Raw genomic sequence first — 19,639 nt, 5'->3', positions numbered from 1 at the left:
AATCTCAGTTTGCCGAGGCCCGTCTCGCGACAGTTCTAAGCCCGTACCCTTTTGCTATTTTGAAGATGCTTGTCCGTTGGCTACTAACTAGGCGAAATCGTAACTGCTACTTGGGGTTATCGCCTAGGAATTACACACTGGAATTTTATACGAAACTTGTTTGCTTGATGATCTAGGCCTATTTAACATGAATGAAGACTACATATTTGAGTATTTACACATGGAGATGGTGGAGAAGTTTTGCAGCGATCCTGACACATCATCCTCACTCGACGAAAAAGATCAAGTTGTAAGTCTCATTTTTCTTCGCTGATACTGTTGTCTATTGTTGTACCTTGCAAACTTCGGAAAGATCATTTGATTTTTAATACACTCAGGTAGTTTTGGCATTTATCATAGCAGTCCTTCACAAAAGCATCTTAGCGAGTTCACCATTTTGTACCTAGATGGCAGACCTCAATCAGGGTGTTTCACATGCCCATACGTCGAGAAACATGAGCTCTGTCAAAAACTTGCTATCAAATTAAGTCAGTTCGCCTTTTATTTTTTGATGTACACCATATTGACACGATTGATTCTTCCAGTAAAAGTCAGTTGTATATTTTTAATGTAGCTAGGCCTATGGGAGCCTATGCTATATAATATACATATTGCTTTGTCATTTAGGCCTAATTGGTTGTATAATAGATATTTGTTATATTAACATTTTCTTCATTTCCATGAAAGTTTTTGATATAGCATAAATACTAGCTGCGATGTATTATCCAAACTTTGCATTCCAATTAGCCTTTGTTACTGTCATAATTTATTTTCTCTATTTATTTGTATTTGTTTTCCGTTAAAAATTGATTATTTGTGGAATTATTTAGTGTCAGCACAACATGGGTGAGCAAACAAAAATATTAAATTTAATAAAGTAAAATTTCACCAGGGTAAATTGACCAAGGAGGTAATAATCTGACTCACGGCTTCTACAAGAAATGGCCCATTACATTTACTAACGCAAAGTGCTAATCAAGTCTCAAAATATTAACTAATTTTATAATAAAGCCATTCAGTCAGATTATAAGTAAAATGGCCTTTGATTCCCTAATTTCGTAACATCTCCATATGGCTGTCATTAATTTAATTTAAATAGAATTGAATGAAATTGTGTCTCTGTAATGTTTGGTGAACTGCTCATCTGACGCATTATATAACTTTTCATAAATACCTAATAGTTTTATTGTACATGTAGGGTGTATATGGAATATATATATATATATATATACAGTCAAACATGGATAACTCAAACTTGACGGGACCGAGCGAAAGTGTTTGAGTTATCAGAGCGTTCAAGTTATCAGAGCACTGTCACAAGTGCATGCATTTAACAGAAGATACATGTATATATACAAACTATGTATTAAGCAAAATCATAGATTGCTTGTCACAAGTTATAGAGCCCCTCATGTAAAGTTTCAAAAGTATTTATCAGGAAGTAAAGATGTTTTTCTATTACTTGAGATTTGTTTGTTGTTTTAGGTGATGTACTGCCATGAGGTTTGCAGATTAAAATTGGCAAAACTTGATCGTCGTCGAAACACTCAGAAAAAAATCCATCTTTTTCTTCTGAGCGTTTTAACAGGAATCAATTTTGCCAATTTTAATCTTAAAACATCTTGGCAGTCACATCACCTAAAACTACAAACAAATCTTAGCTGACTGAAAAATATCTAAATTTTTGGATAATTTTTAAAACCTCACACTAGTAAACATTTACGACCAATCCAAAAATGCATGCTTCACATCTGAGTAATTGTTTCATTTAAAAACCTATCGAGTGTAGTCTGTGAAAAGATGTGTTATCCTTATATATCCACATATAATCACTCTTACAATATGCATTTTGCATGTTGTGTCGATCTTTATTAAATTTTTATCGCTAATACTTTTTAACGTTTTTAGTTTGGCCGTAACTTAGCTGACGTGTTAGCGACACCATTAATCCACCATTAAGGTTTTATACGGTCTCCTAATCGGTTCCATTATACGGTACGGGGGAAATATATGTACACTATATACCTATAGGGAGCACTTTACTCGCTAAGAAGGCAGAGTAGTCGTAGCTCCGCGATTAATGTAAATTCCTTCGGATTAAAACAAACCAAAGTTTGTTTTAAGTTTGTTCCTTCGGCAAAAAACTGTTCGAGTTAACAGAGTTGAGGTCGAGTTATCTGAAGCAATTTATCATTACGCAGGAACGGACCAAAGAACCCGTTCGAGTTAACCATGCGTTCGAGCTATCTGAGGGCGAGTTATCCATGTTTGACTGTATATAATATATATAATTATATATATATATATATATATAATATATATATAGGCTATATCAATTATGTATGTCAAGTTTTTGTCCAAAAACTTTTGTGAGCTGTCAACTTTCTTGTTATTGTCATGATGCCTTCTCGCATCATCACTGCCTTACTAGATGAAGTCCCTTCTGAGAAAAAAAAACAGATCAATATTCTATAGCAGTATACCCCGCAAGGAGAACAAATCATGCCCACGAGTTTCTTGTGGGAGAATTATTCTGTTCTAAGAATGAAACTGATTCTAATCCCGGCCTTCTGTTTTAAAAGGTTGCTAGGTTGAAGCATTATCTTTTAGTTCTATGTGTAGATCTATTAATAATTTAGACAATAAGCAGATAATAGCCTTGAGGAGCTGAGGAGCAATCATTAGAGAGGTATATTTATGGTAGAAATTATCCACTCACAGAGTTCATTGTGGTTGCTAACGATTCCAAGATGTCACCAGCTCTTTGGAGAACTTCTCAACCTTTCACCGGTTTCACAATCAATAGTGATTTCCCTTATGGAAAAGCTATGCTTGCCAGGAGTTATGTCCTTTTTTTAACATTCAAGTCTAGACTGAATAGCCTAGCGTACCTTTTTACAAGTTGTTAAATTAGAATCTTCCAGAGATATTTTGGAAAGTTAAAGATACTGTCATCCGAAGCAGGTGCTTGCTACAATATGACAGGTGGAAAGAATTCACTGCCCAATTGGTGCAATATCTACATATAGATATAGATGATTTGACTGGTTTATTGATCATAAATAACTTTGTATTCTTAGTTGTGAATATAGTGATGCACATGTACTGTACGCAGTGCACATGGTCCAAGGTGAATGGCGAAAAGACAACGGCAATCCTTTGTTTTTTCGTGACATCATTTTATCGTTGTCGGCCATCTTTATAGACAATTTTATCGTTAAAAACACAAAGCTTTTGCAATGAATTTTTGAAAACGATGCTTTTGTTTGCAATTTTTGTTATTATAGTATTAAAAGTACCTTTTCATTTACTAGTACCTAAAAGTACTAGTAAATGAAAAGAAAAACAATCGTTTTTTACGAATATGGCGGCTTTTCGTTAACGAGCGCATGTTTAAACGACTTGATGACGTCAAAAAAAGCGATGATATCCATCGTTTTGTATCCATTCGGTAGTGTGAATCAACCTTTAAAGAGTGAAGTTGTTCTAGAAGGCCTAAGAGTTCACTCATTCTATGAAGCGGATTTCACTGGCACTTTGAATTATGGATTTTATAGCTCTCACGCAAATTGCAGCTTGCTAGTTGAAAGTTATACTACTAACAGCTGTTAGGGCCATTGTCTAATCTTTGACATTTACACTCTTTGTTCCTTTATCTATGAATTGTAGAACCTCGCTATCCAGAAGCTAGAGCGTCTTGGCTTCACAGTCGGTCAGAGGTACATAGAAAAGTACGTATTGTTTGTGTTCATTCCATCCACTTTAACAGCACCACTCATGATTGCCTTCAATTTGTGTACATTATCACCTATAAACCATGTTGTATGCATTGCGTCAGGAAAAAGTTTTGTTGAGCGCAAACTTAACAGTTAATGAGTGTATCTTACCTCAGTGTGAGTAGATGACCTGGCATGGCAGTCTGTGTCGCCTAAGGCTTCATGTCCAGCATCTTTTGGCCGTTTAGTTAACTACTCACTTCCCTTCAATCACTATGTTTCCATGATGTAGATGTCGGTGATTTGGAGTTGTGCGCACATAGAGTTACCGTGTGATAAATGTTTTAATAGACATTCTCATGTTGTGAATTAACACTTGCGCGTTGTTAAAAATGGTAAGAAATTCTACATCAGAGGTCACAGCGACGCATTCGGAACTGTTTAAATTAATATAGGAACGACTGAACTTGTAAAATGTTTAAAATAGAATAGCTTGAACGGAATTTTTTGCTCATCATCCGCAAGTGCAATTTCTTTCTTTTGCAAGTATAAAACATTCGTTAAGTTTTGCGAGTAGCAAAACTCGCTTGATTGCAGACTTTTGCTATGTGCATATTGACACGTCGGTCGCATTTTGACCATGAGCTTTCTTACTTCGTAATTTTAATTGAAAAATAATGCCAATAACGGCTAATCGTGACTCTGCTACTATATTCAAGTATGTTTAAAAATGCATCGATGTTATTATAAATCTATGATAACAAACAACTAGATTCATTTGCAGTAGTTTATTATGGGTTTGGCTATTACATATGTACAATGAGTTTACATGTGCCGAAGATGTCATTGAAAATATTAGTCCAGGCAGGTTTTCATAGTAGGTAAACATCAGAGATAGCCTCATTTCTCAAACACGAACTGATTGATTGTCAATACTAAATGAGTCTCACCCACTAACGAACTGTGGAGCGTAAGATACATTGTTGTTAGCTTATTCTTGTTTCTTACCCCTATAGCGGTAAATTTTATAGTAATATGTTTTGAAGGTTTAGGTTTTAAATTAAAATAATGTTCAAATAATGATTTCTAATTATGACAGATTTGCTGTATGACCATACAGCAAGTGACCATACAGAACTCAGAACATGCTATCTCGAGTAGTACATATCAGACATTGCTCATAACGGCTGAAATCTTTGAATGTTTCCATTTATATCTTTCCTACGGCCGTACGAAGTATAAACAGGAGAAAAACATACATCAAAGCATCAAATCTTTTTATTTATTCCAACTATTGAAGAATGTTGCTAAGAACTAGTTATCAGCACACATAAGCAAGAAAGGGTATGTATAGCCACGGCTGCTATGAGAAAATTAAGATAGTCTTAGGCAATGGCTTATGGACTGTCAGGCTCTGTACAGTCTTCTTTGCCTGCGTTACATTTTTAAGGGACAGTGAGTGCTGCATGAAAATAAAGGGAGTTGTTTTTCAGAAGCTAACTTGCGCAATACTTCACTGTTTATGCGGTTATTACTCGTTACTTTTTGGTTTCAGTGCTTTGTAAGACAAAAATTATTGGTTAAAAAATTAAAAAACAAAGAAAATAATGAAATAAATAGTTTATTTACACAAATCTCTTTCATTCTCCGAATCAGTGAGATCCTGCCATGAGCATAATTCTATAAGTTGTCAGGGTTTGTTATTTGCTTGCTATGGCTTGGTGAAGTCTACAAGTACAAAGTGCTTGTGACATCATAATGATTTCTAAGCGACGGCTGCCTTCAAATTTGCTTACTGAACTTAAGAAAGAGAATGAAATGCTCATAATTTTTTAAAAAGTGACTGTATTTTGTAGCCTATGGGTGTATTAGTTTCTATTTTGCAGATTTTTATTTTTAGCAGCCAGCACTTTTCCAGGTTAACCATGAAAATTGAGAGATTACTGTAGATGTAAACTTTGCTGACAGCCCATACTAAAAAGCTATTAGCACTTTTAATTCCATGCAGTAACAAAACGCAGAGTATCAATGACTTGCTATACTGATAAGTGGTTTTAAATCTCATTTCTTAGTACCGATTCAGATAAACTGGCATTGGCCTCTTTTCTTTCTTTCAAGATAAAACTGGAAAGCTCCATCTTCTAATGAATGTAACATGTTTCTAGTTGTTCGTAATGCCATGAATCTTATTAAAACTCACCTCGCTCAACTAGTGCTTTCTCTATAACTTGTCATCTAATATTGCAACAAAAATTCTATAGATCTGTGTACATTTGCTCATCACGCTATGATTTGGATATTCTTTCGTGAGATTACTCATATTGTTCTCTGTCAAACGCAGTTCTAGCCGTAAAAACTTACAAAAATATAAGGATGGAATATGAAATTACACTTTTAGCAGAAACAAAGTTCAGAAGCTCATAAAGTAAAGCAGAATTATTTATCTTCTGGCTTTTTATTCTGGCAAATACTTTGCATTAAAACAGAATAGCATTTATTACAGGTAAGCTATGAAGAATGTTGTTTTGACTATTGGAATTATCTGTTCTCATGAGCACTAGTATTTGAAAAATATTGGTGCTGTCAGAGATCCTGGTTGTTTAGTTATGCTAGTAGCTTTCTATTCCATTATGACTCGTGTAAATATTACAAAACCTTTTCGCTAGTTTATTGTATATTTTGCACCTACTTACTTACAGTCTCAACATAAAGAATAAATATTTTTCAACTATTCCAAATTACAGATCCTTCGTTTTTCTGATAAAAAATGATGCCCAAGCTTGACGCACCTCTTAATGTAACCGCTTTCTTGTTTGCTTTTAAGAAATTCTAAACAAATGGTTCCGGACAAGTTTGTATTAAAAAGCCTCTTTCTGGGTACTATATATCCTCATTTTCACCATCACTGCAATGTCACCACTTCAATACTAGCATATCAGCCCTTATCTTAGAGAACCCTTAAGTCATAGCCGAGCAAGAGGGTATACCATACAGTAAGAATACAATACATATTTATTGATAATAATCTTGTTTCAACTTCAAGGTCTACCAAAGACATTCCTCGGTTCAAGGATGAACTGGAGACTATGAAGTTCGTCTGCAAGGATGTATGGCTGATGATCTATAGGAAACAAATTGATAACCTCCGAACCAACCATCACGGAGTATACAACCTCCATGATTACAGGTTAGTATATTTGGAGTATTTCTTTATATGTCACTACCGTTAAGCACTATATTTGCCAGATCTTTAATTTTCAATCAGATATCCTGCAGTACTCGTAGATTTTCACCGTAGATTTTCACCGCAAATTGCTACACTGCTTTCATGACAGCAGTTCATGAACCGCTCATTGAGTGCAATTGCCCTTCATGCATGCAAGGAGCATTCTTGAGTTTACAATCAGACAGGTGTTTAGAAGGCTCAGGAATGAGACTCAGTTTTTAAACCTAATATTTTGGCTACATGGTATAAGGCATGGAGCATATTCGTGGGCAGTTTCGATGAAATTAGCCAAAAATTGAGAAATACATAGTATTTATGCAGACTAAAAAATAAACACGCTCTCACATACACACACACACACACGGAAAATATTCGCAACACACACATGCGACACACATGACTTTGTTGGATTTATTAATAAATATACTTCCTACTACTTTTTATAGCGTATTTTCCCAATAGTACATCAGGTTGGTCATCTGCGCTGTCTGTATATATATCTGAGTATGCAAAATTTGTGTATGTAGACAAGGAACAGAGCTTGGAAGCTAGTTAGACATCTCTTTTGGGTGTTATAAGGAATTGCCGCAAGGAATTCTGGGTATTGATCAAGGGATAATTATATATCAGAGAGAAATATCTGAGCCTCTGTTGCAGGTTCAGATTACTTGAACAGATGTCTAACAGCAATCAGTACAAGGAACAAGCTCCTAAGGTTAGCAGCTGATTGTTCTATATATAGTTTGTTCAGACATTGTAGGTTAGCGGCTGATAGCTATGTAGTTCTCATAGATGAAGTGGATATTCAATAGTACAGTCATGCAGGTGCTAATTAGGGTAGTAGAGATTGATGGTTACAGCTGATCAGATGGTTACTTCATTTGGTGTCCCAAATACTGAAGTGGAAATCTCACCTGCCAATTAGTATTTGTAGATAGATTAACCCATTAAAGCTGTCAATTCTATGATGTATTTTGGTTGGAACCTGTAGATGAAATAAAGCTCTTCATTTCTATAAAAAATTGATGGGATGTTGATATACCTTGTTGCAGGTTCTGATGTGTAAATAAATGCTTATGTGAAAGCTATTCTTTTTGTCAATTGTAAGGTGTAGATAAAGACCAGAGATTCTGGGTGTTTTGCAGCTTTTTACTTGCATGCTTTCAAATTCTTCTCTTGTTGTCAAAAGTCTGGCTATAGCAATACTCAGATGTTGTTTCAATTTGTAGTATCTGGCATTTCCCTGTGGTTTCCTACGAGGTGCCCTCTCAGGTCTTGGGTATGATTGCCTTGTCACAGCTGAGATCACTAAAATGCCAGCATGTATGTAGCCTGTGTGTATTTCGCTACTAGAACATTTACCGTTTTTACTTGATGCCTCCATCTTTTTTTACTGGTAGTTACCAGTGTGGGTTTTGCGAGGAAATACGTTTCGTGAAACACTCGCAATGCACACTGACATCGTGAAGTGAACATCGAATGTATCATTAAAGGGCCAGCTTATGTAAAAAAGAAGTGAGGACTTTTTAGGTTATGATTTAATTTTGTTCATGGTTTTATGCCATTTTTCATTTCGTGTCATAATGAAGTTCTTTTTGGTTATCCAAAATATACAGTAATACAATGTTGTACAGCTACAGTATTTCAGTAGGAAATCAAATAAAGTGCGTCAGCAAGGCATTGCAACAACTTTAATAACTACAGAAGTACTTTGATTAAGATTCTGAACTGTCATGTATTCGTCGATATTGTGATTAATATGGGTGACCTTGCTGTCAACGCTGTGGCTACTCGCATTTTTATATTGTTTTTAAATTAACGTGTTGGCTTGTGTCGCCGATACAATTCTGACGCCACTGGGATTGGATGAAAGAGTTTATCAGTAAAAAATATTAGTGATTTTTATATTATTTGTTTTCATCGCAAGTTGAGTTTATTTGATACGCACTTTCGAGTTATCACTGGAAATGAGTCAAAGTTGCAGTCTCTCTCTTGTTTAATATATTTCATGAACCAAAGGTTTTACAGATCTGGAAGATTTCCATTGGTAATGTTTAGTATGTTTTCTCTGCACAAAATATTCTACCGTCGCGCAAGTATATACATGTGATGCGTGCACTAGGGCTTCAACAAAGTAATGATGATTTAGATAATTTTTTAGTTTTTAAAATTAAAATAATTTGTTAAAATATCCTTTAGCAATCTGATGTTTTAAGACTCTTTAAAATTTAATATAAGATGATGTACAATTATCTGTCAATAGAACTTAGTTTGAGAATTGAGCCTTCATTTCTTAGAATGCTGATTCTGCCCCCTCAGACCATTTAAATTTGTCTTTTCAAATTTCGCTAGTATGCCAATAACCACTTTTATTACAATTTTTACATCCATTTGCTGCTTTTCTTGCAACTTGTCATCTCATATAGTTTTTTTGTTTCAGGTAAATTCCTAATACAGATATTGCATTCATAAGGTCAACGCTGTTTCATGCCAACACTTGCCTATCAGCTGAGTTCATCATGTCTTCGTGGCTCATAATTGCAACCTACCGTTGATGCCAGCAATAATGACTAGCAAGCACTGGATAGCAAGCATCGCTTATAGCAGGCTGTTAAGGAACTGAGCTTCATTTTTGTATTTACCTTTAAAACCCATGAAGGTTTAAAACCCTGCTCTCGGATTATGCTTGTTGTGACTTGTGTTGCTGTCATTTGACAATTGGTAACAGGATAGCATATCTGAGTCTGCTGGACAATTTTTGTTACTCTATTTTCCTGAATGACTGTTTCACAAGTTCACCTTTGTAGCTACATTGTATGTTGGTGAGAATAGCATGGCTTGGAGTGATTAAGGGTTACTAATGATGCCATGAACTTTCATGTCATTTCCTACTGCAAGCAATAAGACTCCCGGAGATTAAAATTTGTGTATAGATCCGTATGACAGTTTTTACTTTCCCGCAGTTTCAAGTGATTCCATTTTTTTTTCACCCATGTAATTTTGTCTATCAGTTGTCAAAGCAATATATCTAACCATTTAGCATCCTTGCTGAAAGGTGAATTTGAGGTAACTGTATTACATAATAGAATAGAGTAGCCTCGGAGGTTATTGAAGGAAGTTGGTCAGACAACTTCAGGCAAATACCAACAGAATTTTTCTGGCAAATACCAACAGCAATTTTGAAGATTTCATATGTTGTAACATTGTAAGTATGAAGTAAGTAACTTTGTAACACACACACAGATATACAGACAGATTGTTCGCCGTTTATATAGTAGATAGGATGTCAAAAAATTTCTTTCAAAGTGGTGTTACTAGACAAAATACTGTGACTGTTGAAGACGTCTAATGAAAGTAAATCCATTGAAACCATTCAATGGATTTACTTATCTAACAGAAAATGATGGTCTTACAAGAGCAGGTAATACCCAAATTTTGATCACCATCAGCAGGCTTTAGAACATAAATATATACCGAGCTAACATTCTATATCTGCTATGCAATCTTGAATAGTTTAAAATATTTTAAAATACCGTTCACTTTTTTGAATTCCAGAAAGAAACAACCCCTTCATCATGATTTGACTTGGGGACAGTGCTAGTGCTTTAGAACATTCCTAATGAATCTATGGAGTTGTTTCCCTTCATTGTTCACAGCTTTTTGCTAAGCAGTAGCTGAGTAAATTTGCTCTCGATTGATGGTTTTAAAGCTTCTTCATTGTATGGAGAAAGAGTTAGTTGAACAAATATGTAATCTTTTATAAATAGGTTCATCCTTTGGTAGACATTTTACATCCACTATCATTGAAAAGCTGCTGTGAGACACAACTGTCAAAACAAAGTACTAGTGTTTGAATCATTGCTAGTTTCTTGCGATACCTAGACTGCATACTTCTCTACTACCCTAGCTGACAACTAACAATCAGCGCTATGATAGGAATGCTGGATAGCCTTCAGAAGTGATAGGATAATATTAGTAGACTTTCGACTAGCAGGCCAGTCAAGCTATGTAGGTAAGCCAGTATCAAATTAGTTGCCTTTCTGATGAATGGCTATGACAGGTTATTTCACTGCTTTTAGTTTTGCCTAGTCTGTTGTAAACATGTTGACGAAATTGCTGAAATTATTCCGTATTGAATGTATCACTAAAATTTAAAATTTATTCAAGTGATATTCATCTTGGCAAGGTCTGTCTTTGCTCATTGGTAATCACGCTCATATGCAACATACGTACCTGTATCAATACTAACTCGCGTACACTTGTATATCGCCCTAAAGCAGAGGAAAGGCAAGAGTTCTGTTTAAAATGAATCATTTTAGTCCCATACCAATTTTTATCATAAAAAACTACGAGCATAAAGTCAAGTTGCTTTTGCTAGAATTACAGGAAGAGTTTGTACAGCTGTAAACGTCGTCTTACTTTTAAGTTGAACCGCAACAACAAACGTATTCATATGATTCATTTTAGCTTGTGTAGATACCTAAAATGTATTGCCATAGCATTACATAATAAAGACTTGAAGACTAACATAAAGTTAAGATTGTGAACAAGCAGCTTCATTTTGAGATTGGCCAATAAGACAGGCCGGTAAATGTGATCACGAATACTTAATCAATTAGAAAAGCTAGAGCAGAGATACTTACAAATCAGGGATGTAGATATAATTTTAGACTATAGTTTAAGTACGTGTACCTCTGCTCTAGCTTCTAACTTCTGGTTCTAAATTATATTTACATCGCTGATTTGTATTTGGCATGCAACGGTGAAAACGCATTACTTTGCATTTCGGTACATGGTGACAGAGTTAAATGGTTTAGCGTAGTTTTTTGAGTGATAGATAATACTGCGCTAAAGGCATTCCTTAGTATATGGATATAGAAGTGTGATTGTTAGAAAAACTGTTTAGAATATAAAAAACAGTTCTACTTGTTAGACAAAACTTCCGACTGGGCATGGGTTATGCAAATAGTATCATCAATATTGAAAAAACTTTTTTATTATTGATTTTTTATTATTGACTTAAAAAGCACTTCTCTACCAGTTGAAATAAATAAACAAACATTGCAACTGCATTTCTAGTTGTGATTTTATAAGCATGGTGAGGTAAAAAGTTATGCTTTTTCAAAATCCCTAGTTTTCAACAAGTTTGCCATAAGTACTTAAAAGCAATATTTAAAGAAAATTGTAGGAAACAAAGTGCTGCACAGTAGAAAATGGTTTATCAATTTATTTGGCAAAAGCTTTTTTAAACCTTCCTTATAGGACTAGATACTAAAAGTTCGCATACACGGTTCTAGCGGAAAAAATGAAATTCTTCTGCCTAACTGCCTTTTTCAAGCTAGTACGTTACATTACACAGAACTTCCTTATATTGGTTTGATGAACTTTATGAAAAAGAAAAATTGATTGTGGAAAAATTCAAGAGGTAAGTAAAATTGCAGTTATTTAAAGAATTTGTTAAAGAATTGGTTGTTACTAGATCATTAAATTTGCAAGGCCATTTTGTCAAGGTTTCCTTGTTAGTAGTTACCAATAAAACGACAAATTGAAAAACTTATGAGTCGCAACAAAAGAGAACCTATTTTTACCAAGCAACACAAGCATAGATGTGCAGCGAGCAAGTCATACCAATGAAATAAGTTTGGTGACAATGAATGCTGTCGCCTGGTAAGCAAGAGGGAAAAGATTTAATAACCTAGAAAGTCGATTTAGTGATGTCCAGCTTGCTTTCTGTTTGAGCTCCCCATCTGAAAGTCTGGACATACCTAGAATTTCACACACATACAACAGTTCAAACCTTTTACAGTGCATTTGTTCACGCAGATTAAATAAATTGTCTCATTATTTTGCTAAAAATACATAAAAATAGCCATGTATATATAAAAGTACGAAAATATTAATATTGGTTATTTTCAAAGTTGAAAGGTCGTCCTGCAATTTAGCTATCAAATAGCTATCAATGGTTTTATGTGACATCATACTAAAAAGTTATGTAGTAAGCTATACTTTCAATATAAAAAGCAACTTTGAAATAACCGCTACGGAACTTGCCAGGAAAAAGGCTCAACAGAACTTAAGTCTTTTCTAAGAGTAGGGAAGTGACAAAATTTTAATGTTCGGGGTTTTTATTGCCCTAGGCTATTCAGATGTAAAAAGGGCTACATATCAAAAGTTGCAAGTCTGATTCTGGGTCATCTACGTAAATCAAACAGGGCAGGCAGCTTTTATTTTCTCCGTGGCATTAAATTCATATACTGTATGCTTGATCGTCTATTTTTTTCGTGTGCCATTCCATTCATTCACCCAACTCTAAACCTTTGAGCATATTCTCTTCTTTCACTGAGCTTTTAATCTAGTTACTAAAATCAGCGTGTCGCTACTGATTTGTTCTTAAAGCCAGGCAAGTCAATAGGTTAAGAAAAACTCCAGCAATGTCCACCACCCAGGTATGTGACCAATAAACAGTTGCTCAAAGGGGACTCATGTTAAACTTTAAATGATTTTATCAGAAAGTATACATATTTTTCTATCATTTGAGGTTTCATTATTTGTTTTAGGTGATCCGACCGCAATCAAGTTTTGTTGAGTTTAATTTTGAAATTTCCTGGCAATCAAATCACCCAAAAAGAACAAACCAAACCTCAAACTATAGAAAAAAGTCTTTACTCTCTGATAAAAAAATTTTAAGATTTGACATGAGTGACCCTTTATGATGCTTTTGTCTCTTTGTCGCCTCTCCTTTGCTGACTGAGCTTGATGTAGCACTAATGAGCAACCAGTTGTAAAAACCACACTGCTACAATGCTACTGCTACAATCAGCTTTTTCAACTTAAAATCAGTATGGCACACCCAGAGCCGTGTAGCTTCACAGAGTCTCGCGACTAACGGAAGCATATATGGGAGCTCACTAGTTTCAAATCGCTCGTTATTATTTTTTATTTAACTATAATGGAGGGGTTGCGACATCAACCAACAAGAATTGCTCCCATTGGCAGTCACTCGCAAGTTGATTGTTGTACTATACACCATTTGAAAGAGGACAAAATTCCCTACAAGAAGCTACCAATAACTTTTTGTAAAAAAAAGTAAATACAAAAAAAGAGGTGCTGAGTGCGAACTATGAATATTCCATTAGAGATCAGCATGCCGATCGGGTTTGTTTGGAAACAAGCGTTTTTGTTTCCGGTTTTTGTCATGGGGCTCTGTAAAGCTATACGGCACTGAGTATACCTATTCAGAGTTTTCAATATGCTTATGATGTAAAAGCATGCAATATATGTTGTTTTATACATTGGTTATAGTTGGTTTTATGCATGTACATGCTTATTTCCAGACCTCAATGAGGTCGACTGTCTGTTTTATTTACAGACCAGGTTCTACAAACATTCCTAGCATTGACAAGAATACTTACTATTATAAATAATGACTGTTGCACAGCTGAATCATAAATACAAATATATGTATGATATAAAATTTTTGGTGATGCTAAATATTGCACTAAAATTTGCATTTGTGTTTTAAAATTCGACACAAATAACAAAAAATATATAGGCTTACTAAGATAATGCTCTTATCACATGAGAATATAAGTAAAGAACTATCAGTTTCAGATACTTTTTGAAAGCTCTTGTGAACTTGTGTCACAATTCTTCTCAAATACTTGCACATTATCTACATTATATCTCATTATATGAATATATTAGGGCTAACTGATTGGGTTAGTTCGGTTTTCATACGATAATTTTTTTCATAGAAATCTCACCTATGCTATCACTTACCAGCTCAGCCCAGCCTGCAAAAATATTGTATTTTTTGTTCTTTATGGACATTTTATCCATTAGGTGTGAGATTTTCTAGCTAGTTTGAGTTTAAAGTACTTCTGAATTTAAAATAAAAATTAAATATAATTATCTCCACTGAATCTTATTAAAATGGCCATCCAAACAATAGAACATGAACTAGTTTGAAGAGGCTGAAATCACTAATATTTTTGCTTTTACTTTATCTTTATTTTTAGAAGATTCATGCCATGCTCTTATTTTTACACTTTTTCTTAAGTACCGCCCATTTCAGGGCCACTACCTCTTTTAAGGGTGATCATTTGAATTGCTTTCATTTATTTTTCTGAGATGATCAAAGCCGATTATATCAGTGATTACATTTTATTTAAAATCGTATACGCTATTTATTTTTCATAGTGCTAATATTACAAGATCTTAAAAAATTCAGTCTGATACATTGTAACAATAAATGGCACCACTAAGATACATAAAAATGTTTTTAATTATTTATTGAAAAATGTGTAGAAACTCTCATTAAAATCTACACTGAATAGTTTGAAAAGTATCTACATATGCAGATTAAAATTGCAAAGCTCATTTGCAAAAAAAGAACTGCTATTTTTACTTTTGGCAATAAATTTGAATTTCAAATCTAAAAAAGTTATAATAAAAGCTGCTTATCACCAGAAGTTAACAGAATCGTTAGAAGTACACAACATTCTTTATTATTCATATTTTAACCTAATCAAGAATTTTCTCATATTGCAGGGAAAAGTACGATGGAAGCTTCATGGGGCTTGTGGTTACTGGTGACATTTTATTTTGTTCCAGTTTGTTCACAAGAGTTTCTACCTCATGTTTTATGCGCTCATACCGCAAACGTTATCAAAGAATTTAGCTCAGGAATTATTAAACATTACAAGAAAACAACCAGCAATCCCTGCATATTAATATTGAGCGGCCTTGCAGTGGCAACTCACGTTAGCTTTCCAGGAGTTGGTAACAGCTCTGGAGGCTCATGCGATGAAATCATTATCAATGGTGTGGATTATTGTGTAAAGGACTCAGAGCTTGGAGAATCAATCATAATTCAACTCACGACTGCAAAACTTAATGTCACTCTTCCTGATCCGTCTGTATCCACCTTCATTCTAAACTACTACAGCAATGGTAAGTTAATTTTAAAATATAATATTAAAGATTTATTTAGTTATTTTCAACAAGCTGGGTTCATTTGAAACATAGTATTTAATCAGAGAATACAAGCGTGTGTAATATCTGTAAGTGCTATGTCATTACTAGTTTACTTCATCCTTGAAGTTATGGCTACACTGTCTTTTACCATGGCCTTTGAATAAAAGCCTCCTGGCTACACTTTTGTGGCATTGTTTCTCTATTTTAGAAATACCTAAACTTGTTACAGATTGGCCAATGTATTTGCATTTTTTACAGTCCTTTTTTTATTAGTGATCAGAAGGTTTAAAATATTCCCTTTTTGCAAAGGAATATTTTAAACCTACAAACATGCTTACTAATAAAATTAGCAAGTTGAATAAGAGAGCCACAAAAGCAATCCTGACATATGCATCAATGCTTCTGACCTTATCTCAATGCTATTGGAAGCATTGTCTGCATTAGTGTCTAACACTAACTTGTGTAGTAGACACCATTTTGACCATAGAGCTGTGCATGATCTCTGTTGTATAAAGTGTTGCATTTGTTTGGAAAAAAATGCTGAAAAACGTTTATGTATATGAAATATTAACTTAATCTAGAATTGACCATTCATCAGCAACTAGAATTTAATGCGTGAAGATGAAATTTGGTCAAAAACTGATTGTCATAGCTATGATAGCTTTTTGTCAGCGCAAGAGTTAGCATCATGCCTCATTTAAAAGACACTACACAGTAGCAAGCCATTAAAAACTGTTATCTTATGAGAGGGAAAGTGTTTACAAGAGACTAGACAACTGAAGATTTTAAGCAGTTAATATTTGAAGTTGGATTATTCTTTTAATGTTGTAGGTTTTTTTCATTGCATTAAGTTATTGAATTTCAAACTATAGTAAGACGGTGTCTATTTAAAAACCAAGTTCTAATGAATTATTTATATTTAACTAATCAGAGTAGTTATATGGCTATCAATTGAGTTCTTTTAAATATTGTAAAGGTTTTAAAGTTATATTTTCACTTTGAAAGCCAAGGACCTCGAAATTCCCAATAAGAGTTTTGAAAATTTTAAGATCTCGATTAAAGCATTTAGTTTTATTGAAATAATCAAACAGCTTCAAGAGAAAGACAACTGGATTGAGTTTTTGATGAATTCCAATTTGGAAAACTATTCACTTTACCAATACTGATTAAACCAAACATTTGATTTGAAATGCAAACGGGCTTGATCGATGATTCTTTGTTGATAATGAAAAACTATGCTGGTATGAGCTATCATCAATCACTATTATCAAGAACCAGTATATATTTTAATAGTATCATACATATACAAGTACATGTATGTCATGTCGTCATGCTTCTGAAGGTAATTTTTTTCTATTCATCTGCATACCACCCCACAACACGTTCATAATAAAGTTTTAATGGATTTTCCGACTGTGAAATGAGAGTGAAGGGGTTATTTTTTTTATCATAACTTTAGTCATAACTTTTAAAATCAACCTCAATAAAAAGGTAATTTAGGTATGCTAATTGTTACACACAAAACTACTGTAAGTAGTCTAGATTTGCAGCGTAAATGTATGTGGTGATAGTTTAATGCTCATATGTGACCGCAAATGTATTTTTTATCTGTGATTGTAAATAACAGATGACAGACATGAAGAACAATAAGCTCTTCTCAGTTATTCCCAGTGGTAGTAATTGGTCAGGTGCTGTTACACACCGGTTACAGACTACAGGTACCAATAGTTATACTGCTGTCACAATCAACAGCCACTGCTCAATGAATTGAGCCTCTATCAAACCTGATCTAGCACAACATTTGCCCCTGTTTAGTCCAAAATAAATGTCCTTTCTATTAGCTCTCCTTCATACATTTGTTGACCATTATTATTTCCCTTAGTTTGACCCTAAAAGCTGTTTTTGAAATTAACCAAACATTTTGCCCAACTAACTTGATGGTAATGAAAAAAACAGAATCTTGTAGATTTTAGGCTTGATTTTGGTGAACTCGCACCAATGCTCTCTGCTTTCTAATGCTTTAACTTTGCAACCATATTACTTTTGCATTGGGAGAAGAAAAAATAGAATGTGTTGTAACATGTTGGATCACTGACTTACCCTTCTTTTGAGAGAAACAGGGAAAGAGGGCAGTAAGCGCTAAAATTGCTTTATGCATTTCACGGCATGCTAAGAAACTGTCAAAGGCATTTACTCATAAAAATTACTTGTTAGAGATAATCTACTTCATCAATTGAAAATTTGGTTGTACAGGAGCAAAAGTAAAACTCTAGTTAGTGTCTATTTCTGTCGTGTCGATACGTGAGAACAGCAGCAAACAAGTATTGCAAATGGAAAGTCATATGATTCTATAAGGATGACGATGATCTTTTTTAAATTTACATAGAGGTTTGTAAATATGCCACACCACTGTCTATTAATAAGTAAAAACTTTAAAATAAAGATCTGAATAATAAGTATACAATATACAACTTCTTATATGGCCTTGAACCATAGTTTGCTGAGCTTATACAAACACCTGTTTAAAGCATGCTAATAATCAGCTGGGAATAGGTTGACAATTTCTCTTTGTTTCTAGTCTGCTCCAACAATAATATAATAATTTTAAAAAGATATCAACTCAGATTACAAAACTCAGATATTGCAGCATTCTGCAATAATTAATGATAATATTCAGTAGGTTTTCAGTAGAATTCTCTTCATTTTCAATAGTAGGAGAGTGCATTCTTAGCGTGGCAAACCATTCAAACCAACTGAAGAAGGTTTAAATTCATCCCTCAAGTTGAGTTTTTCATTGTCAATGACCTCTGTAGCTTTTTTTATCGACTTTAGTCCTGCAGGCACTATTTAATACTCCTAACTCATTTCTTTTTAATATCTCATAATCTTGTTCAGTTATTGAACTCTATTTTCTTTTGACCATAGACCCACTTTAGTTTATAGTTTTCTATTTCCTTGCTTTCTCATAATTGCAAACAGCTCCATTTTGGCGCTGTTCAGCATTTTGTTTGAAACACAGCAAATACTGTCGACCTAGTACACTAATACATTTATTTTGTGTGTGAATGAAGAGCAAAATAGCGGTATGCCCTCATCCTTCTGTCAATGTCTCACTAATGTGAACTGTTGCCGAGTATACTAAGGCATTTCACTCATAAAAGTTTCACAGAAATACACCATTAAATGGTAATCTGATATGGTCAAGGCATGCGTTAGTAATTTGGTGGTACATGATTTGATTCCTAAATTTTGAGTAAACACAGTTTTGTAACATAAAAACAGCTACATTGTTGGTATACAATCTTTGATCCTCAAGCATCTACATGTATGTGTTGTTATGAGGCAGAGGAACATCTAGGTAATTAGTAATTACATTGCCCTCACTAGTTGGTGCATATTAGAAAAGCTTTTGGCTGAAGGAATTATTTTTTATAAAAGGCTGTAAAAATGGCGTTCAATCAAAAAGCTGTTGCACTAGCTACAGATTCAAACATGTTTTGTAAGTAAGTACAAAAACAAACATCTTTTGCAGATGCTGATGCAAGTTATACAATTATAAGCTTATCCTAGATTCATAGCTGTAAACCAAAACTAGTTGTAATAAAATTCCTTTTTGAAAAGCTCTCACTACCTTTCTTGCGATCATCCATTTTTAATTATATTTATTGAAACTATAATAAGT

The 19,639-nt window shown here is 34.1% G+C and overlaps 1 protein-coding gene across 1 annotated transcript; it reads left to right on the top strand.

Moving 5' to 3' along the window:
* The first annotated feature begins 86 nt into the window (after positions 1-86).
* Positions 87-9,484, top strand: LOC137399911 (trafficking protein particle complex subunit 6b-like). Its single transcript, XM_068086172.1, has 6 exons — positions 87-289; positions 3,709-3,770; positions 6,799-6,942; positions 7,639-7,696; positions 8,211-8,304; positions 9,422-9,484. Exons 1-6 carry the CDS (start codon positions 188-190, stop codon positions 9,451-9,453), a joined length of 492 nt encoding a protein of 163 aa, XP_067942273.1. The 5' UTR covers positions 87-187; the 3' UTR covers positions 9,454-9,484.
* Positions 9,485-19,639: the final 10,155 nt, after the last annotated feature.

This window comes from Watersipora subatra, chromosome 7, assembly GCF_963576615.1.
Source record: "Watersipora subatra chromosome 7, tzWatSuba1.1, whole genome shotgun sequence".
NCBI classification, from domain to species: Eukaryota; Metazoa; Bryozoa; class Gymnolaemata; order Cheilostomatida; family Watersiporidae; genus Watersipora; species Watersipora subatra.
The sequence above is the reverse complement of the archived record's forward strand: the minus strand, read 5'-3'. Positions and strand labels throughout refer to the sequence as shown.